The 23,152-nt window shown below is 44.0% G+C and overlaps 1 protein-coding gene across 5 annotated transcripts; it reads left to right on the top strand.

Moving 5' to 3' along the window:
- The first annotated feature begins 4 nt into the window (after window positions 1-4).
- Window positions 5-22,267, top strand: LOC109900602 (14-3-3 protein zeta). Of its 5 annotated transcripts, none has more exons than XM_020496302.2 (6): window positions 5-174; window positions 1,882-2,330; window positions 12,532-12,655; window positions 18,184-18,347; window positions 19,060-19,155; window positions 20,904-22,267. In XM_020496302.2, the coding sequence occupies exons 2-6, from the start codon at window positions 2,037-2,039 to the stop codon at window positions 20,958-20,960; spliced, it is 735 nt and encodes a 244-aa protein (XP_020351891.1). In that variant the 5' UTR covers window positions 5-174; window positions 1,882-2,036; the 3' UTR covers window positions 20,961-22,267. The 5 variants fall into 5 exon arrangements, 3 of the variants coding, with proteins under 3 accessions (XP_020351891.1, XP_020351892.1, XP_031692844.1); XM_020496303.2 differs by having other exon boundaries at window positions 69-180; XM_031836984.1 differs by lacking the exon at window positions 5-174 and adding an exon at window positions 182-231.
- Window positions 22,268-23,152: the final 885 nt, after the last annotated feature.

Genomic DNA, 23,152 nt, shown 5'->3' with positions numbered 1-23,152 from the left:
TCCTATTGATTCTTGTTTTTAACAGTGTTGGTTGATCCGTCTCAAAGACGGGTTCTCATTGGGCTACCGTTTTGTTAGACACGCCCGTTGGTCTGATTTGGTTGAAGGCATAGATTATTTCCCTGCCCGAATATCTTCGTAAAGTATTTACTCGGAGTGGCGGATTGGAACCAGGTAAAGGTTGGGGAAATATATTAACATTTTTTTTCTTTGAATCTTGGAAATTAATGTGTAGGTTATTACATTTAACATGAAGTTCGATTGTTCAAATTTTGTAAGGAAATGTAAACTGTCTATGGATAGTTAGTATACGATGTCGTTTGGTCGCCAGTGCAGTGGAGCTTCATAAAAACGATTCATTCTGTGTCGCGCGGGGTTAGTCAAGCAAGCTAGTTAGCATTCGCTTGTCAGGGCAAAACAACACGGGGCAAACCATAGCGAAACCAACACACTTGCTTTTAACGAGATGGCAGCAGTTGTAGCGGCTAGGATGTTAACTCTTGAACAAGTCTTGAGTTACAACATATCAGTCCTCCAACCATTAACTGTCTAATGTTTGCTAGTCAAGTGGTAAATGCGTTTTATTTTTGTACCTTTTGTAATTTAACTAGGTAAGTCCGTTAGGAACTCATTCTTATTTTACAATGACTGCCTACCCCGGCCAAACCCTCCCCTAACCCGGACGACGCTGGGCCAATTGTGCGCCGCCCAAAGGGACTCCCGATGACGGCCGGTTGTGATACAGCCCGAGATTGAACCAGGGTCTGTAGTGACGCCCCTAGTACTGAGATGCAGTGCCTTAGACTGCTGCGCCCCTCGTGAACTTCCCTTCGCAACTAATTAGAAGAATATGTTACTTTATCTAACTAGCAGAGAAGTTAAGGTATATCCAAAGATATTTATAACTAACCCAAGATGGTTCACCTGTGTCGTTTTCAATGGGAGCAAATTAAGCATAGTGGCGTGAACAGGCAAGGAGTTGGGCAGAGCCAAGCAGGAGTTAGTGAAATCCTTTTGGCACGTTCTAGTATGCCTATTTCCTTTAGGGAATGCCTGCTCTGTTTAGTGTGTTTGTGCACTTGCACGCCTTGTAAACAATAGTTTGAAATCAGAAAAACCATTATATACATAACTTGGTGCAGTCAATTCGTAACACTGCCGGCCACTGATCTTCCTCTCCTCACCATATTTGTTGTGGAGTGGAAATTCCAACCAGATGATTCAGATTTATACATCCGGTGAGACCTCTGGCTCCGTGTTCATTATGGTATAATCTGAGATATTAGAGAATGGAGGAGATAACATATCCCATTGGGAAATGTATGAAGAAACGTATAATGCCCCACCCAGCAGACTGTCGACCAATCGTATCATGGTGCGCAACGCGGGTGCTAAACTAACCATTGCGCAATCCCTTCTCAGTCAGGATATGAGTCGCGAAACCTTCACATTTTCCTCGAAAGTACATAATGTGGTTATTCCAAATCTATACAATATTATAGAGAGCAAGTTAATTCTCACATCTCTGAAAAGATTTGCATTGTTGTACTTCATGAAAGTCATGCTAATGGTGGGTTTTTGAGCTAGCGCCAAATGTACTCCTTGAATGAGAGCTCAGAATCGTCCAGATTGCATCGTGCGGCCCGTTGACGACTCATGGGCAACTTACACAATGGGCATTAGTACAATTTAAATGGCGTTTCCCATCTCCTAGGCAAGGCAGTTTGGCATCCCAGCTAGCTAATGTTATCTTAACAAGTTATTGAATTTATTTATTTTTGTTACAGGTGAACTGAGTTGAGTTGACTAGCTAGCCAACCAAACGGCCTCTCAAGGTGTGCATGCATTGACCATCCTAAACATTCAAATTTTCTTCCCCAGGTGTCTGGATAACATACCTGTACCTCCACCCACCTGCCCAAAGATTATAACTATCGTTATACACGATCTGTCCCCACACCGTTGTCCCCTTCTCACATCTTCGGACTTTCTTTGAAACTGCAAGCGACAGTTTGAACATACGATAACTCATAAACATGGATAAAACGGAGCTGATTCAGAAAGCCAAGCTGGCCGAGCAGGCGGAGCGTTACGACGACATGGCTTCGTCCATGAAGGAGGTAACTGAGAAGGGTGCAGAGCTGTCATGCGAGGAGAGGAACCTTCTCTCGGTCGCCTACAAGAATGTTGTCGGGGCCCGGAGGTCTGCATGGCGGGTCATCTCCGCCATCGAGCAGAAGACAGAGGGCAGCGACAAGAAGCTTCAGATGGTCAAGGAGTACCGGGAGAAGGTGGAGACAGAGTTACGAGACATCTGCAACGATGTATTGGTGAGTTAATGTATTTCTTCTAGCCAGTTTGTGCATGCATGGCTTTGAGAGAGCCACATTTGATTTACCTCGATCATCTTCTCTGCTGTAAATTGAGGACAGATATTCGGTGACGACAGCAATAAACCATCTCAGCCTGTAGGCTCAGCACAAGCAGCAAACGGGGTCACTTGTGTTATAAAAAAGCTTGATTGATAGAATCACCAACACACTGTTTCTGTGAGGCTGAGGGCGGCACCAACTTGGATAGATGGTAGCTTAACACAACAGGATTCATACAATTACCAATGCGCTCTTGATTTGAGAAACTGAAAAGCAAAATAAGCTGTCATCCGTTCCTTTTCTTGGGGAATGAAATGGTAATTCGGTTGACTGAGTAGTAGTATCCCCCTCTCTGTATGAAAAGCTATTTACTAGTAGTGCACAATGGCGCTGTCATAAGTCCCTCATTCATGGACTTTGACATTGCAATGCTTCTATTTGTGACGTTTATCTGAAACTATGCAGAAAGTCTGCCCCAATTGATTCTGAGCCACAGTGGTGAAGTGGCATGACCTCCCCTTTCCACTGCTGCTCCCATTCAATAATGTGTTGTAAGGCAGGCAGCACCTCTGTCTTTCCTTCTTTACATTTCACTGTTTATTAGGGTTGTCAACAGAACAGTCAGACATTCTGAGTCAAAGGCTATGGCAAATGTTCACGTAAGGGGCTCTACTTTTACTTGGCAGACTTGTGTGGTTTAGTTTGATTGTCTGCTTGAGTTTGATATGCCAGATCAATAAGGCAGAGCAGCAGCCAGTGAACTGGGCCTCCAGTGGAGATGTTACAGCATCTAGATATGATGACGCGTAAAACTTCTTTTTTTTGTTGAGACCTCTGCTACTGATAATATTGGCAAATGACTGACAGCGCTGTAATAATTCTGTTACTACTACATTTTGAGAATATGTGCCCCCCCCCCCCCATCTTTTTTTCTATCCAAGGCCATTTTATTTTTGCTTTTGTACAGGATGGTTGTTTCATGCATTTCCTGTGGAACTGAACTAATTTTAAGTACACACCTTCCTTCCCATGTAGTAGGGAACACTATTTTGGGGATCAACTAAGTTTGGCTGTCATGGGCTGGTCATATCCCCCAACCCTATCTGGTGGATCCTGTGGCCTTTGCTGTCCCTCAGTTCTTTGTTCAACAGAAGGTCATGGTTTCATCTGAAATGGCAGCCCGTAGGGCCCTGGTCTAAAGTAGTGCACTAAATATAGAATAGGGTGCCATTTGAGACCCAATAACATGTGTTAGCTGGAAGTTACCTGACCTGTTTGCTCCCAGTGTCCCATCTACTGTCACTATGGGAAGTGTATTGTTGCACCTGGCTGTAGGGTTTGAGTAGGTGTGGCCATGGTGAAAGACATCACCTGTAATCTCTCACAGATTACATGTCACAGCCCCTAGTGTTCATCCACTTTAACAAATACTGCTGCTTGACATCCAAATTGTACAGAGGCTATGGGCTAAATGTCAAACAAGGCTAATTTACTCTTAATTCCACTCTGCTCTTGCCAGTATCACTTGTGTTTATTTATTTTAAGTATCGGCCCTCGCCACCTTTTGTCAGAGCTTATTTGGTGTTCTTGACATACTTGCCCAATGCGTAAAACCAAGATTTAGTTTCTCATTGGTAGTTCATGACCTTCCCGTGGGCTCACTGTATTCAGCTTTAATGTAGTACTCTATTCTCTAGTGTTAACTACTCAACCAGCACAATAACCGTGTGTCTAAAGAATGTATGTTGCCTCCTTACTCTAAATAGGGCAGCGATATTAGTGCTGTTGGCAGATTAAGAGATGTTTGCACGACGTCTAACTGTATTGTTCAGTTTATCCCTCCGAACAGGAGGTGTCCTCCACATCGGGGTCTGCCTCCCTAATGGCACCCTATCCCCTATATAGTTCTCTACTTTTGACCAGGGCCATATGGGGAATATGTCGTTTGGAATGCAGACCTGGGCCTCAAAGGAAAGGGGATGGATCGGTTCCAAAAGCCAGGCTAGTTTGATACAGAACCTAATGCACATCCTTGACACCGAGGAAGAGTGGTTTCCTGTCAAAAGGGGGACTTGTGTGGCAGTGACTTCATTCAACAGGCTGTGTCTGAAACATTTAACATATAGCATGGTAGACAGGCACACGAGTCCTGAGCACATGTGGCTTTTACAGTTGTCCAGACACACTTATTGTACATTAGCTAGATGTATGGTGATGGAGGAAAAGCTCACTTATATTGTCTCTTGTAGATCAGGCTTAGATCAATCACTCTGGTGGATTAAAGCTGCTCATTAGTATTCCAGATGGATCTATCCTCTACTCAACACCCTTTGATCTACGCAAGCCAAGCTCTCGTCCACACAGACCCTGAACTTAACCTACACACATGGCGTGCAGAGCCTTGATCAAGTGGGTGACCCTTGGGGCACAAGCCATGCGTACACTCCTCCCCACGAGGACCAGGGTTCAATCCCAGTCTCCCTTCTAGATCTATGCCTGTCCAATAGCCTCGTATGGTTAAGTGGAACTCTCCTTTAAAAATAAACTACACATATGGAATTATCCTGCTGTCACTTCCTGTATAGGAAGCTGTGACCCTGATAGACGGATGTCCATTGAGGGTGTGCTGGTGTGGCAGGCTCAGCACTGAGCTAGTGCGCACACCGAGCCACATCTGGGTGCTCTAATTCTGCACTGGCCATCTGTTAAAGCGCCCTGCTTTACGGGGCCCCTCTGGGCCAGTGCCCTCTACATGGGGCCCCTCTGGGCCAGTGTGCCCAACACTCTACACTGGGCCCCTCTGGGCCAGTGCCCTCTACATGGGGTGCCTCTGGGCTAGTACCCTACACTCTCCAGTGGCCCTCTGTCTTGATTATTGTAGGTCATTTGTGTAACCTACGGTAAGCTTATGAACTCTTACAAACTCAACCAAAGTTAAATTTTATTTTACCTTTATTTTACTAGGCAAGTCAGTTAAGAACATTCCTATTTACCATGACAGCCTTCCCGGCCAAAGCCTAACCCGGACGACGCTGGGCAAATTGTGTGCCACCCGATGGGACTCCCAATCACGGCAGTTGTGGCAGTCTGGAATCGAACCAGGGTCTGTAGTGAAAGCCTCTAGCACTGAGAAGCAGTACCTTAGACTGCTGTGCCACTCGGGTGATGGATAACTATGCAGAATGATTACAGCTGCTGATATACTGGAGTCTCAGTATTATTGTGTATGGTACCAATAACCTTCTTTACCATATAGGCCTACTTCTCTTGTGATCATCGTGCATGCTGTTCGTTTGATCTGACCACCATGGATAGTAGGGCTGGGATTTGCCGGGGACCTCACAATTTGATCTCACTGCGATTCGATAATGAGATTGAATTGCAATTTGATTTTACAAACATATTGCTCACTATATATCTGCTGCAGAGATACAAGAGCCATATAGAAATGTGCGGAACCTGTTGACTCATCCGCCTCCCTGCTCCTTTATCAGCTACGTTATCTTGGTTGTTGACCAACATTGTTAACCTCACTATCTTAGTACAGACATTTCACACTTTATTCTATCTACAAATACCTAGGTGTCTGGTTAGACTGTAGACTCACATTAAGCATTTCCAATCCAAAATTAAATCTAGAATCGGCATCCTATTTCGCAACAAAGCATCCTTAACTCATGCTGTCAAACACACCCTCATAAAGCTGACTATCATATCAATCGTTAACTTCGGTGATGTAATTTACAAAATAGCCTCCAACACTCTATTCAGCTAACAGTGCCATCCGTTTCGTCACCAAAGCCCCATATACTACCCACCACTGCGACCTGTATGCTCTCGTTGGCTGGCCCTCGCTTCATATTCGTCGCCAAACCCACTGGCTCCAGGTCATCTACAAGTCTTTACTAGGTAAAGCCCCGCCTTATCTCAGCTCACTGGTCACCATAGCATCACGCGCTCCAGCAGGTATATTTCACTGGTCACCCCCAAAGCCAATTCTTCTTTAAGCACCAGCTGTCAGAGAAGCTCACAGATCACAATACTTTTAAAAAGCCTATCCAACTACCTCATCCCCATACTGTTAATTTTTTGCTCCTTTGCACCCCAGTATCTCTACTTGCACTTCTATCGCTCCAGTGTTTAATTGCTAAATTGTATTTATTTCGCCACTATGGCCTTACCTCTCTTATCTTAGTTCATTTACACACACTGTATATAGACTTTTTCTCTATTGTGTTATTGACTGTATGTTTGTTTATTCCATGTGTAACTGTGTTTGTGTCACACTGCTTTGCTTTCTTGTCCAGGTCGCAGTTGTAAATGAGAAGTTGTTCTTAAGTAGCCTATCTGTTTAAATAAAGGTGAAATTAAAGAAGTCTTACCTCCCGTCAGTAACAGTTTATGGTATAAAGAATATACAGACAAGCTTTCATGTATAATTAAAGCAACGTTTATTGTGCTTGTCAATGTTATGGATGAGTGCGTTGTTTGTTTGGTTCTGTTCCTCTGTCTCTGTAGCTTCCGGGTATGCTGGGATAAGGACCAGAGCTACGGTAATCGGGCTGGCTTTGTAGTGCCTGTCCCGACTGGCTCGTTCATGTGAATGAGCATATTGGAAGACTCCATGTCAGCAGGGATGGGATTTTGTAAATGTGTTATTGGTTTATTGTATCATGAGAAATGTGTTGCAATGTATATAATTCATTATGTTTAGCTGAGTGGAAAATGTAGGCTTTGATGAAGGTAATTGCTTAATTAATTAGTGCTGGGTAGGTTCTGATGGGAGGGTCTTCCCCTACAAAAGGAGTCTCTTTCAGTTCAAGGGAGGAACTATTTTGGTTTGAGCTGTTGATGGGGCAGCATTGTTTTTTAAGCTGTCCCCTTAATGTGTAGTTTGGATGGCAGTACTGTTGTTTTTCTTCCGGATTCACTATGTAAATGAACACCCTTGCACAGAAGTACTTTTGCGGTTCCACCATCTTTTTATTTGATAGAGGTTAGGTTTTTCAGTTTAGCCTTCTGGCCTACTCTACGTGACAAGCCAGTGAGGAATTATTGATAAGGTTGGAACCAAAGTGCTGTTCACTGTTTCCAGGTGACCCTAATTAATGTTTATTACTAAATGTAGCAAGCTAACTTATAAGAAATCCCACTATGTCCTCCGACGAACCCTCAAACAGGCAACGTGTCAATACAGAACTAAGATTGAATCGGACTACACCGGCTCCGAAGCTCGTCGGATGTGGCAGGGCTTGCAAACCATAAGACTACAAAAGGAATCACAGCCGCGTGCTGTCCAGTGACGCAAACCTACAAGGCAAGCAACACTGAAGCATTCATGAGAGCCTCAGCTGTTCCATACTACTGTGTGATCACGTTCGCCGCAGCCAATGTAAGACCTTTTTAAACAGGTCAACATTCAAGGTTGCAGGGCCAGACGGATTACCAGGACGTGTACTCCGAGCATGCGCTGATCAACTGGCAAGTGTCTTCACTGACGGTTTCAACCCCTGTCCGTAATACCAACATGTTTCAAGCAGACCACCATAGTCCCTGTACCCAAGAACACTAAGATAACCTGCCTAAATGACTACTGACCCGTAGCACTCTCATCAAGAAGTGCTTTGAAAGGCTGGTCATGGCTAACATTAACACCATTATCCTAGAAACCCTAGACCCACTCCAATTTGCATACCGCCCCAATAGATTCACAAATGATGCAGGGTCTATTGCACTCCACACTGCCCTTTCCCACCTGGACAAAAGGAACATCTATGTGAGAATGCTATTCATTGATTACAGCTCAGCGTTCATTACCATAGTGCCCTCAAAGCTCATCACTAAGCTAAGGACCCTGGGACTAAACACCTCCCTCTGCAACTGTGTCCTGGACTTCCAGGATAAGGGTAGGTAACAACACACATCCGCCATGCTGACTCTCAACACAGGGGCCCCTCAGGGGTGCATGCTCAGTCCCCTCCTGTACTCCCTGTTTACTCATGACTGCATGGCCAGGCACGACTCCAACACCAAGTTTGCAGATGACACAACAGTTGTGGGCCTGCTCACCGACGAGGCAGCCTATAGGGAGGTGGTCAGAGACCTGGCCGTGTGGTGGCAGGACAACAACCTCTCCCTCAGCGTGATCAAAACAAAGGAGTTGATTGTGGACTACAGGAAAAGGACTGAGAATGCCCCTAACAAACTAACATGGTCCAAGAATGCCAAGACAGTTGTGAAGAGGGAATGACACAACCTATCCCTCAGGAGACTGAAAAGATTTGACATGGGTCCTCCGATACTCAGAAGGTTCTACAGCTGGAGCATCCTGACTGGTTGTATCACTGCTTGATATGGCAACTGCTCGGCAGTGCGTACTGCTCGGTAGTGCGTACTGCACCGTACATCACTGGTGCCAAGCTTCCTGCCATCCAGGACCTATATACCAGGCGGTGTCAGGAAGGTCCTAAAAATTGTAAAAGGCTCATGTCACCCGTCATAGACTGTTCTCTCTGCTACAGCACGGCAAGTGATACCGGAGTGCCAAGTCTAGGTCCAAGAGGCTTCTAAACAGCTTCTACCCCCAAGCTATAAGACTGCTGAACATCTAATGAAATAGCTACCCAAATTATTTGCATTGCCCCACCTCCCCCTTTGACCCTGCTGCTACTCTGTTTATCTATGCATTGTCACTTTTTTAATAACTCTACCTACATGTACATATTACCTTGACTAACCCCGCACATTGACTCTGTAGCGGTACCCCCTGTATATAGCCTCGCTACTGTTATTTTATTGTTGCTCAATTTTTATTTCAAATCAAATTTTATTTGTCACATACACATGGTTAGCAGATGTTAATGCGAGTGTAGCGAAATGCTTGTGCTTCTAGTTCTGACAATGCAGTAATAACCAACAAGTAATCTAACTAACAATTCCAAAACTACTGTCTTATACACACAAGTGTAAGGGGATAAAGAATATGTACATAAAGATATATGAATGAGTGATGGTACAGAGCGGCATAGGCAAGATGCAGTAGATGGTATCGAGTACAGTATATACATATGAGATGAGTATGTAAACAAAGTGGCATAGTTAAAGTGGCTAGTGATACATGTATTACATAAAGATGCAGTAGATGATATAGAGTACAGTATATCCGTATACATATGAGATGAATAATGTAGGGTATGTAAACATTATATTAGGTAGCATTGTTTAAAGTGGCTAGTGATATATTTTACATTTCCCATCAATTCCCATTATTGAAGTGGCTGGAGTTGAGTCAGTGTGTTGGCAGCAGCCACTCAATGTTAGTGGTGGCTGTTTAACAGTCTGATGGCCTTGAGATAGAAGCTGTTTTTCAGTCTCTCGGTCCCAGCTTTGATGCACCTGTACTGACCTTGCCTTCTGGATGATAGCGGGGTGAACAGGCAGTGGCTCGGGTGGTTGATGTCCTTGATGATCTTTATGGCCTTCCTGTAACATCGGGTGGTGTAGGTGTCCTGGAGGGCAGGTAGTTTGCCCCCGGTGATGCGTTGTGCAGACCTCACTACCCTCTGGAGAGCCTTACGGTTGTGGGCGGAGCAGTTGCCGTACCAGGCGGTGATACAGCCTGACAAGATGCTCTCGATTGTGCATCTGTAGAAGTTTGCGAGTGCTTTTGGTGACAAGCCGAATTTCTTTAGCCTCCTGAGGTTGAAGAGGCGCTGCTGCGCCTTCTTCACGATGCTGTCTGTGTGAGTGGACCAATTCAGTTAGTCTGTGATGTGTATGCCGAGGAACTTAACTTGCTACCCTCTCCACTACTGTTCCATCGATGTGGATAGGGGGGTGCTCCCTCTGCTGTTTCCTGAAGTCCACAATCATCTCATTTAGAAACACCCTGCTAAGAAAAGAAACTAGCAAACAGTAGTTTGCATATCGTAAGACACCACACACTAATAGTGTAGTTATGCTGCTTTCCATAAGCATTCTGTCACCAACATTGTGTCCATCTGACCATGCAAAGTGAACGTCAACAAAATGCTTGTGACTGTCGTTGAGCAACTGCTCTCTCCTTGAGTGACGGGGCAGGGCTTTGTGTGGTTAGCTGCAAAAGGGATGAGGGTGAGCGATGACTCATGTAGGAAACGGAGTAAACTATAACTGACATACACGCCAGAGTTGCGTATCACATTTTAACAAACCTAACATTGAAATACATTTTTATAGAAGGTAAAGTAAACTCAAACCAGTCCCTGCATCAGTGTGTGTGGTAAAATAGTCCCAGTGGCAAACTTTTTGTGGTGCAGAAGAGAAAGCTAGCCTAGGGTTAGGGACATGACAGGGCCCAGCTCTTTTTGCTATCTGTCTTTTTAAATGGATGTCTAAAATGGCATCCTATAGTGCACTACCCATAGGGCCCTTGTTTAAAAGTAGTGCACTATATAGGGTACCATTTGATACACATGCTGAATGTCTGAGCACATGTTGTGAGGCGACAAGGTTGCTGCTGATGACAGGTGCAGAAAAGGGATCTTCTGTCCTGATTCCCATCCTACCACTAGGGATGACCCAAATGGCACCTTATTCCCTACATAGTGCACTACTTTTGACTGGAGTCCTATAGGTCCTGACCAAATGTGGTGCACTAAATGGGAAATTGGGTGTCCTTTGGAACTCACCCATAGTGAAGGCAGAGAAGTGGTCTATATAATTCTTGACCCTTCATGTTTGTTTGAGGGATCTACAAGTACGCTCTTCACTATAACTGTCATGCTGGATTGAGGTTTTTATTTTTGCTTGGTAAAATGGTCAGCGGTACTAAATCATGCCTTGAGCCTGTGAGTAGAGGGACCTCTGCTTCACTAGCCTGCTACTAACACCCACAAACGGCTGTGGCTGCTGAGGATACAGGAGTGCCCCTTTCTCCATGTTGGTGGTGATACCACGCAGAGGAAATGGTGGCCGGTCCAACCCTGTTCCTGGGTTGGCTGCTCGGCTGAAACGTGTGTGTTTAAGCAAGTGACTTCTCAGAACAAGCAGCAGTTAAGCTGTACTCTCCCCTCTGGCTGTCCATATCTATAGCAGTATTATGTCATCTCACTGAACAGTTGGTAGGGCAGAGTATAGTTGCCTGTAAGTGCCTCTCACTCAGGTTGTCGTCAGCCCATGCCGAGCTGATAATCGGGTATTAGAGAGCCAGCATGAACGGCAGCTTGTGGATGGTATCACCTTCACTCAAGCCTTCCACTGGGTTATATCTATGCCTCAGCATCTTTCACTGAGTTATCTGGGTTCAGGCCAGTGTTCCCTCTGGACCCAGATTAAACCTCCTTTGTATTTCCTCCCTCCTTCCTTTAGGCTTAACAGTGGCCTCTCCATGTGGAACTCCTGACCTCCGCAGGGAGCAGGCAACTGGTTAGCTGTTACCATGCCACACGTGTAGTCTTAGAGCCAGCGTTTGCTGCCATGCCAACTCTGTCACTCATTGCCACGTGAAACAAGTTTGACGTGCCAATGACGGCAATGGAGGAGACAAGGACACAAACATGTGGGACCAGGCTACCTGTCACACGTGGTCTCTAGGCAGGACTATTGTCTTCGGCTGTTAGCAGCTTGCCCTTAAAAGGAAGTGGAGAGGCGTTTGGCTCACACAGGAAGCTGGCTGTAGAGTGCTCATTGTTTCGTACCGGTGTTATGTGAATGCCACCACAACCTGTTTTTGTGTTACACCCACAACAAATTGAGGCAACGGTGAAGCCATCGAGTACAGCTTGGATGACTGATGGGGATTGAAAGTGAGATGCCCCTTTTTGCAACTGAAGTTAAGGCATGCCACTGTAGATGCTCTGATTTTCATGCCTCAACTAATCGAATGATGCATCAAAGTACTACATCCTGTTTTGTTGTTGCACAAAACCCCCATCTTCCATCGTGTTTTTGTGGGAGACAGCCAGGCAGGCACATTACGGTGTTTTTAATGAGATGGAATGAAGCCAAATGAAGGAGTCATCACATTTTTATGGGTGTTACAAAAAAGATCTAGCTATTTGTGATAGGATGCATCCCATATGACACCCCTATAAAGTAGTGCATAGGGTGCCATTTGGGACATGCCCATGGAATTTGTCAAATTTAAATGAACTCTCCTCCTGTCTGTTTTCTCCCGTAGGGGCTGCTGAGCAAATATTTGATTGAAAATGCCCCTAATGCGGAGAGTAAAGTGTTCTATTTGAAGATGAAGGGTGACTACTACAGATACCTGGCTGAGGTGGCCTCTGGAGACGACAAGAAGGGTAAGTGGGTCTCCAGTCTAAGTCCCATATGGCACCCTGTTCCCTACATAGTGCACTACTTTGGACCATGACCCAAATGGCCTCATATTCCCTATAAGGTGCACTACAGTCATGGGTTTTGGTCAAAAGTACTGCACTATATTGGGAATAGAGGGTCATTTGGGACTCAAATCTACTCTCTCAGGAGTTATTGGGCTGCTGGCTCCAACTGGCCTCGCTGTCTCTCCCTATATTAGTACCAGTCAAACGTTTGAACACCGACTCATTCAAGTGTTTTTTGTTATTTTTTACTATTTTCTACATTGTAGAATATTAGTGAAGACATCAACTATGAAATACACATACGGAATTATGTAGTAACCAAAAAGTGTTAAACTAATCAAAATATATTTGAGATTCTTCAAAGTAGCCACCCTTTGCCTTGACAGCTTTGCACATTCTTGGCATTCTCTCAACCAGCTTCATGAGGTAGTCACCTGGAATGCATTTCAATTAACAGGTGTGTCTTGTTAATTTGTGGAATTTCTTTCCTTAATAACCTCTTACGTCGACCTGAGACGCAACTGTCTCATCTAGCCATCAGCAAATGCAAAGGCGCTACGCCAAATGCTAATAGCACTCGTTAAAACTCAAACGTTCATTAAAACACACTTGCAGGGTAGTGAATTAAAGCGCTACACAAATAGCAGAAATAAAATATAAAACTTTAATTACCTTTGACGAGCTTCTTTGTTGGCACTCCTATATGTCCCATAAACATCACTATTGGGTCTTTTTTATTTTTATTAAATCGGTCCATATATACCCAACATAGCCATCTATGGAAACTGTGTGATTCAGAAAAAAACACCATTTGAAAACGCTACGTCATTTTTTTAAATTAAAAAAGTCGACGATAAACTTTCACAAAACACTTCGAAATACTTTTGTAATCCAACTTTAGGTATCAGTAAACATTAATCTATCAAATTGCTCACGGGGCGATGTGTATTCAATAGCTCCACGATTTCAAATCATCTTCCAAAATCTCTCTTCTAAAACGTCCTGTCGGAGACCGGATGGAAAGTGATCTCTCTAGTAGGTTTGACCAAGAAACAACAAAGGCACCGCAAATGACGAGACTGGCGACATCGTGTGGAAGCTGTAGGAATTGCAATCTCAGCCCCATTTAATTTCGTGCCCCTTAAACAATACATGCAAGTGGCGCATGGATATTTTTTTCCAGTTTTCAGTGATCAGTTTTTCTTGCGCTTTTCGATGAAACAGACGCTCTGTTATAGTCACAGCCGTGATTTAACCAGTTTTAGAAACGTGAGTTTTCTATCCACACATACTAATCATATGCATATACTATATTCCTGGCATGAGTAGCAGGACGCTGAAATGTTGAGCGATTTTTTTTTTTTAACAGAATGTTCGAAAAAGTAGGGGGTAGGAACAAGAGGTTAATACGTTTGATCCAAACGTTGTGACAAGGTAGGGGTGGTATGCAGAAGATGGCCCTATTTGGTAAAAGACTAAGTCCATATTATGGCAAGAACAGCTCAAATAAGCAAAGACAAACGACAGCCCATGACTAACATGAAGGACAGGCAATCCGGAAAATTTCAAGAACTTTAAAAGTTTCTTCAAGTGCAGTTGCAAAAACCATCAAGCGCCATGAGGAACCTGGCTCTCATGAGGACCGCCGCAGGAAAGGAAGACCCAGAGTTACCTCTGCAGCAGAGGATAAGTTCATTAGTTACCAGCCTCAGAAATTGCAGCTCAAATAAATGCTTCAGAGTTAAAGTAACACACATTTCAACATCAACTGTTCAGAGGGGGCTGCGTGAATCAGGCCTTCATGGCAAATAAACCTCTATCTAAAGGACACCAATAAGAAGAGAATTGCTTGTGCCAAGAGACATGAGCAATGGACATTAGACCGATAGAAGTGTCCTTAATGCGTGATGAGTCCAAATGTGAGGATTTTGGTTCCAACCACTGTCTTTGTGAGACACGAAGTACGTGAACAGATCTCTGCATGTGTGGTTCCCACTGTGAAGCATGGAGGTGTGGGTTTGCTTTGCTGGTGACGCTGTTTCTACAGCGATACGCCATCCCATCTGGTTTGCGCTTAGTCCCACTATCATTTGTTTTTCTACAGGACAATGGCCCCAAAAAATCACTAACAATTACTAATCTATTTTTAATGTACATCAATAAAGCTTATATGTCAATGTGTAGGTGATATGCATATTTGTTACAGCCTCGTGTCCAAACCGATGCTGACATGAGGGAGGTGGCAGAAAATGTAGCTTAACTTTAATGAGACTTCCAGTTGCATAAAGTTAGACTAAACGGCAGTCATGTTTTGACAAATAGTAATGAAGGTTTAGAGGCTTGATTCTGTCGACATAGTCGAGGCACGGTTCGTTCAGATCAAATGGTCACAAGACGGAGAGTGAAGGACTGTGCCTGTTGTACACCACTCAGATTCAAGGCGGGTGGAGGTGCTCAGCATGTTTAACCGTTTACCAGGAACGGAATTGTTTAAAACCTGGATGTTTTTTATATTTTATGAAGCATGTCTTACCTTGTTTCAAAGTAGCCATATAAATGTTGAGGGAATTATATTATAAACACTTAATATGCCAATTGACTTTTTCTTGTGCGGCCAAAGGCATAATCCTAGTCATGTTAGTATGCTAATTGATGCGTCTTTAGAGCTCCGGGCTTGACTTCTAACGGTTTCATCTGTCACATGAAACTGCTCACGCAGGTGGTGTGCTTTAGAGAACAGTGTTCCCGCTAATTGCAGTTTGGAACATTCCTGTGTAGCCTACAGCCATGTGCACATTGTTGATCTTATAATATGAAGAAATAAAACTTGATCAACATTTTTAAACTGAATGGTCTGATCGGTTGCATCAGCCTCATTGCTTTTTAATATATTTCTTATTTAATGTGCAATGGTTGTATTAATTTTAGATCTGTCATCACTGACAGGATGCCATTAATTAAGTCCTGGAAGGAATTATTTTAAAGACACAAAGTATTTGGTGGTTATTTAGCAATATTTTGTAGGCTACCAAGCAATGTTTTATCATTCTTCGGCACTAAGCAAATTTCGGGGCCGGCTGCACGTACTTTAGAATTGTGAAAATTCTCTGCGTCTTCTGCCACGCGTTTACTGTGACCACTAAGGCTATACCTGCTTTTAAGTTAGTTAGAACAGTGGCCAAGTAGACTACTGTGGCTTTTTTGATTGTAAAGTAGGCCTATCAGTGGCCTACCATTTTAAAAAAACTATGGAGAAAGTGTATCCCAAAACATTTTAAAAGCTGTTTTTATCATTCAGACAATGTGTGGTTTTCAATGTAGGCCTACATTCATGAGACTTAAAAAAAAAAAAAAACACGGAGGGATTTACATGAACCTGTTTGTTTTGTCCACTTGTCCTTCAGACAAGCTGACAGAAAATGTTGTTTGATTCAAGAGACTACTTTACAAAATAAAATTCATTATTATTCCCAAGCCATTATTTCAGCGACTCAGACAAATGATGCTACCCTCTGCCTATTGTTGAGGGATTGGGTTTTAAGACCTAAAAAAAAAAAGCTCTTTACCTGACTTGCTTTCCAAAGATGGCTAGAAATGCACATTTTGTGCTCTTGTAGAAAGCAACCCCTCCCCCATTGCTGATGAGAAATTAGCTGTAACTGGGCTAAAAACTCACTAACAAAGAATATGAACAAATGTGCACAAGTGGTTACATGCAGCTCTCGCATTGATCTCAAAACAAATCCATCCAGACCTCTCGCTCCAGGGGATGCAAGCTTGTTGGTTTAATGCAGGCTGAGTGAGTTTGGGCTGTGAACGTGGTGATGGGTATATGAATGTTCCCTCTCCCATGTCTCCCTATCTCATCCATCCATGATAACCCTCCCTCCCTCCATACTCCTCCCTCCATACCCCCCCCCCCCCCCCCCCCCCCCCCCCCCCCCAGTGGGAGCCCTATCTGCCAGCCGCCTCCTCCCTGGCAAGCCTCAGCCACTGAACACGAGACTGCACAGAATTACTGTCATGGTTTTCCCCTTACAGCACCGCCCCAACTGAAGTTTGAACAGGGGAGGGAGGATGTTGAAATGTAGGCCTCGTTAGTTAGTAGCCTAACGCTTGCTGGCTTATTTTGGCAACCAGGCCAGGGACTTTGCAACTTGATCCACATGTAACATATCCAGGGATTATTTGTTACATTGTTGTTCTTAGAAAATGCCATGGCACTATTCAAATCCAAATCAGATTTTATTCGTCACATGCTTGGTAAACAACCACATTTCACTTAGTCTACACCTAATTTATAGGCCCTTCCATTTGTTATAGAGAAATAATAGAGTAAAACGCATTAATAATAAACAATGAGTAACGATAACTTGGTACTGCTACCCTGTGTGTATATAGCCGAGTCGATGTGCAGGGGTACAAGAGAATTTGAGGTAGACATGTACATATAACTTGGAATAAAGTGACTAATAATACTCAGTAGCAGCAGCATATGTGGCTAGTGCAAAAAGGGTCAACGCAGATAAATAGATAACTACCTGGACTAACTATTTATTAGTCTTATGGCTTTGGGGTAGAAGCTGTTCAGGGTCCTGTTGGTTCCAGACTTGGTGCTGTGCGGTAATAGACAGTCTGATGGGTGGCTGGGGTCTGACAATTTATTTTTTGACAGCGCCTGGTATAAAAGTCCTGGATGGCAGGGAGCTCGGCCCCAGTAATGTACTGGTCCGTACGCACTATTCTCTGAAGCGCCTTGTGGTTGGATGCCAAGCAGTTGACATGCCAAGCGTTAATGCAGCCAGTCAAGGTGCTCTCAATAGTGCAGCTGTATAACTTTTTGAGGATCTGAGGGCCCATGCCAAATCTTTTCAGCCTACTGAGGGGTAAGGGGTGTTGTCGTGCCCTCTTCACAACTGTGTTGGTGTGTGTGTGGACCATAGTAGATCATTAGTGATGTGGACACTGAGGAAGCTCTCAACCTTCTCCGTCTATGTGAATGGAGGTGTGCTCAGCCCTCTGTTTCCTGTAATCCACGATCCGCGACTTTGTCTTGATGTTGAAGGAGAGGTTGTTGTCCTGGCACCACACTGCCAGGTCTCTGACCTCCCTATGTAGGCTGTGTCGTCGTTGGTGATCAGGCCTACCACCGTCCTGTCGTCGGTAATGTAGCTCCGGTGCTCAACAAAGGATATTTATAAGCCCATTACCTCATGTAGCCTAGCTTTCAGTGGCCAGACCAGGGAAAGGAAAGTGACCCCATTTGCAACAATGATGGATAGGCCTACCTAGAGGAGTAATATTTCAAGTTTGTAATGAAAGACTGGTTCTGTCCCAAATGGCACCCTATTCCCTTTAATAGAGCACTTATTTTGACCCTATGGGCCTTAGAGTAGTGTACTATATAAGGAATAGGGTGCCATTTGGGACATAGACAATGTTTTAGAGTTAGAGCTCTATCTCAATGGTTCCTCCCCTTTCCACAGAGACGATATCCAACTCTCAAGACTCCTACCAGGAGGCGTTTGACATCAGCAAGAAGGAGATGCAGCCCACACATCCCATCCGCCTGGGCCTGGCCCTCAACTTCTCTGTCTTCTTCTACGAGATCCTCAACTCTCCAGAGAAGGCCTGCTCACTGGCCAAACAGGTAGGGATGATGAGACAACACAGCAGCCCACACAAACGGCACCAGATCCCCTATACAGTGCTTTCTTTTGACACCGGGGCTTTGGTCAAAAGTAGTGCTCTATATAGGGTGAGATTATGGGGTGTACTATATACACTGAGTGTACAAAACATTACTTTCCATTATATAGACTAACCAGGTAAAAACTATGACCCTTATTTAGGTCACTAGTTAAATCCACTTCAATCAGTGTAGATGAAGCTGAGGAGCCTTGAGACAATTACAACATGGCTTGTATGTGTGCCATTCAGAGGGTGAATTGTCAAGACAAACGTGTTTTAAAAAAAGTGCATTTTGAACTGGTTTGAATGTGTCAAGAACTGCAACACTGCTGGGTTTTTCACGCTCAACAGTTTCCTCTGTGTATCAAGCATGGTCTAGCACCTAAAATACATCCAATCAACTTGACACAACTGTGGAGTCAACATGGGCCGGCATCCCTGTGGAACGCTTTTGACACCTTTGTAGAGTCCATCCGCCGACGAATTGCGGCTGTTCCGAGGGCAAATGGGGAGGGGGGCTGCAACTCAATATAAGAAAGGTGTTCTTAATGTTTTGTTTACTCAGTGTACACACAGCTGCATTATGTGCCATCTCTCTCCTGTCCATCTCTATCTTTGCCTCATCTCCCTGTTCATAGGCATATCAACCATTGTTATTTGTGTGTTTGCAGGCCTTCGACGATGCCATCGCCGAGCTCGACACGCTGAGCGAAGACTCGTACAAAGACAGTACCCTCATCATGCAGTTGCTTAGAGACAACCTCACAGTAAGTATCCTCTGACCTCCCTCCACTGAGCCACGGGATTGGTCGCTTCATCAACACATCCCACACACACCATACACCCACTGTGACTGCAACCCAGTCTAGTGTATGTGCATCTCATTTCAGTATTTTAATGGCAAGCAGGAGCCAGTGCCATTTTGTGAGTGACAAGCTATAATATAAGGATTTGAACCAGACCCCTTCATATTTTCCACATTTTGTTACGTTACAGCCTTATTCTAAAATGGATGACATTTTTCCCCTCAATTTACACAAAGCGAAAATGTATTTTTCAGACCCTTTGCTATGAGACTTGAAATTTAGCTCAGGGTGCAGTCTGTTTCCATTGATCATTCTTGATCTTTCTACAACTTGGAGTCAACCTGTGGTAATTTCAATTGGTTGGACATGATTTGGAAACGCACACACGTCTATGTAAGGTCCCACAGTTGACAGTGCAGGTCAGGGCAAAAACCAAGCTGCGAGGTCGAAGTAATTGTCCGTTGAACTCCGAGACAGGATTGTGTTGAGGCACAGATCTGGGGAAGGGTACCAAAATATTTCTGCAGCATTGAAGGTCCCCAAGAACACAGAGGCCTCCATTCTTAAATAGAAGTTTTGAGCCACCAAGACTCTTCCTAGAGCTGGCCATCTGGCCAAACTTGACAATCGGGGGAGAAGGGCCTTAGTCAGGGAGGTGACCAAGATCTTGATGGTCCCTCTGACAGAGCTCCAGAGTTCCTCTGTGGAGATGGGAGAACCTTCCAGAAGGACAACCATCTCTGCAGTACTCTGCCAATCAGGCCTTTATGGTAGAGTGGCCAGACGGAAGCCACTCCTCAGTAAAAGGCACATGACAGCCCGCTTGGAGTTTGCCAGAAGGCACCTAAAGGACTCTCAGACCATGAGAAACAAGATTCTCTGGTCTGATGAAACCGAGATTGCACTCTTTGGCCTGAATGCCAAGTGTCACGTCTGGAGGAAACCTGGCACCATCCCTACTGTGAATCATGGTGGCAGCATCATGCTGTGGGGATGGTTTAAATTTTTTTTTTTGCTGTCGAGACTGGGATACTCGTCAGGATCGAGCAAAAGATGAATGAAGTAAAGTACAGCGGGATCCTTGAAGACCTGCTCCAGAGCACTCAGGACCTCAGACTGGGGCGAAGGTTCACCTTTGCAACAGGACAACGACCCTAAGCACACAGCCAAGGCCACGCAGGAGTGGCTTCGGGACAAGTCTCTGAATATCTTTGAATGGTCTAGACCTGATCAAACAGCCTCTGGAGAGGCCCGAAAATAGCTGTGTAGTGATGCTCACCATCCAACCTGACGAAGCTTGAGAGGATGTGCAGAGAAGAATACAGGTGTGTCAAGCTTGTAGAGTCAAACCCAAGAAGACTCGCGGCTGTAATCAATGCCAAAGGTGCTTCAACAATGTAAAGAGTCTGAATACTTACGTACATGTACATATTTATTCTTAAGAAATTGGAGAGATTCTAAACCTATTTTTGCTTTGTCATTATGGGGTATTGTGATGGAGAAAAACATTTTTATCAATTTTAGATATGGCTGTAACAACAATTGGGAAGAAGTGAAGGGGTCTGAATACTTTTCGAATGCACTGTTTACCATTTAGTAGACACTTGATTCCAAAGTGATTTACGGTACAGTCAGTACAGTAAAGTACAGTACTTTTGGATATCTGAGATGCTTGTCAGTCTAATGGTATTTTGTCTTGTGTGTTTCAGCTATGGACGTCTGACAATGCAGCAGATGAGCCAGAGGCTGGAGATGGAGAGAACTGAGATGCTCCCTGTCAACCCTCGCCAAGAAATACAAAAAAAAAAAATGAGGAAAACAATCATTTTTACACCTTCATTCCTTATTGTTCCACTTGAAATGATTCTAGTAATGAATGCCTGTCGTACAATGGAGCTGCAGTGTGTGTGTGTGTGTGACATGAATCATTTTAGTTTTCACCACGACTCTGCTTTTTGGTATGAAGAAAAGCTCAATTAAGTAAATAATATTATCGCCATGCCTCAGTTTGCTTGTCCCCGCCTTCCTAATGTGCAGTTTCTGCTTTAAAAAAATATTAGCTTCACTTTAACTGTCTGTTCAACATGACAATATAGGATGTGTGTCCCCAGAAAGATCGGTTTTCTGAATTTTGAAAGGCCATTTGCAAACGGCAAGTATCGTGCAGCCTGGGCATATGGTGGGGAGGGAAAGGTATGTCAAGCTGACCCAAATTTGACAGGAATTCTGGCTGCCTCCACTGTCCCCCTGTGTGTTGGTCTTCCAAAAAGGTTGCTAGGTAGTTGCATCTGTCAACACCTGCTGGCCCATGAAAGCCAACCTGACATATTGGGTTTATCCCAAATGGCACCCTATTCCTTTTTATAATGCACTAGTATTGACCAGAGCCCTCGTCAAACGTAATGCACTATGAAAGGTAATGGGGTGCTATTTGGGATACAAATTGTCTGGTAACTTGAATACTCCTGAAACCTGTATTTTATGAATCTGTGGGGGCTATCCAACCAGTGGTTGCATCCCTATCACCTTTATAGTGCACTACTTTTGACCAGGGCCCCTAGGGCTGTGGACTAAAGTAGTGCACTATTGAAGGAATTAGGGTGCTATTTGGGATGTTAACTGTCAACAGACCAAGTCCTATCCATGGGCTCTTGTAACAAGGTCTCTCCATCCACAGTTACAAAACACTCCTTCCTAGTTATATTATTCACCTCAATGTGTTACTTTGTAGCATGTCTGACAATAAAAAGTTGGTACTTTAAGACAAAAAACAGAATGTGGAATGGCAATAGAATAAGTGCATGCATGCCCCTTTATTTTTTTCACTGTACACTGGAATGGGGAATCAATATTGCATACAGAGTCCCGTTTTTGTTCAGTACTTTTCTTTGCAGGTTTGTGCACATGTCAGAGGGTGTTTGGTTTGTCCAGTGATTGTCATTAGAGATTGAGACCACTAGTGTTTTTGCTAATCATTGATTGTAGCCCCCAAACCTTTGTGAGAATGTTTAATGCCCTGATGTTATGTAACACCTATGTAACATGAATAAAAATGACATTTTGTAAACCATAATTTGTGAGCAGACAGTGTTTATGAACCAGTCATGTTGTGGTTTTATTTTGTGCCCAATTTGTTTCGTTGGACATGACTAAAAACACCAGGCAATCAGTTCCACGTCATTTTATATTTTGGAAATCTGTTCCAAAGTATTCTCACACATAATAGAGGTGTGATCATATACAAATATATTCTAAATGATAGTGTTTGTCAAATCTGTTGGTTTCTTGCGGCCAATTTTATAATTATGCTCTGGTACCACTACCATACGCTCAAGAAAATCAGCTCGTTGATCCCTGCTATACAGCATGTTTTACTTGGTTGTGTGTGTAACAGTATAGCTTCCATCCCTCGCCTCAAACCAAGGACCCTCTGTTCACATCACCCGTCGCTCCACAAAATCCGCAGCTCTTGCAGAGCAAGTGGAACTACTACTTTAAGGTCTCCGAGCAAGTGATGTCGCCGACTGAAACGCTATTAGCGCGCACCCCGCTAACTAGCTAGCCATTTCACGTCGGTTACACTGGACAAACATATTCACTTTCATTTTGTCTTGGAGCTGTACATGGACAACAAGTTGTTCTATGGCACTCTTCCCTACTGTATGTTTTGGTTTTTGACCTGGCACTACACAACTGATTCAAATAACCAACTCATCAAGCTTTTTATTTATTTGAGTCAGCTGTGTCATGCTAGGTCAAAAACCAAGACTCATCCATGGTGGGCCCCAGAACCAAGTTTGGGAAACCCTCCCCTATACAGCATTACTTTTGATCAGGGCCCTAGTCAATAGTACTGCGCGAAATAGGGAATAGGGTGCCATTTGGGACAAAGATAATACAGTACGTGTATGGTAAAACTGACTGCATGAGGTTCATACAGTATCCTCATACAGAGTGG

The sequence above is a fragment of the Oncorhynchus kisutch genome, linkage group LG12, assembly GCF_002021735.2.
Source record: "Oncorhynchus kisutch isolate 150728-3 linkage group LG12, Okis_V2, whole genome shotgun sequence".
Classification (NCBI taxonomy): Eukaryota; Metazoa; Chordata; class Actinopteri; order Salmoniformes; family Salmonidae; genus Oncorhynchus; species Oncorhynchus kisutch.
The sequence above is the reverse complement of the archived record's forward strand: the minus strand, read 5'-3'. Positions and strand labels throughout refer to the sequence as shown.

Coding starts and splice junctions, on each gene's coding strand:
- LOC109900602 (XM_020496302.2), top strand. CDS start 2,037: ATGGATAAAACGGAGCTGATTCAGAAAGCCAAGCTGGCCGAGCAGGCG. Junction 12,656..18,183: donor CTCTGGAGACGACAAGAAGG/GTAAGTGGGTCT, acceptor CCCTTTCCACAG/AGACGATATCCAACTCTCAA. Junction 19,156..20,903: donor TGCTTAGAGACAACCTCACA/GTAAGTATCCTC, acceptor TGTGTGTTTCAG/CTATGGACGTCTGACAATGC.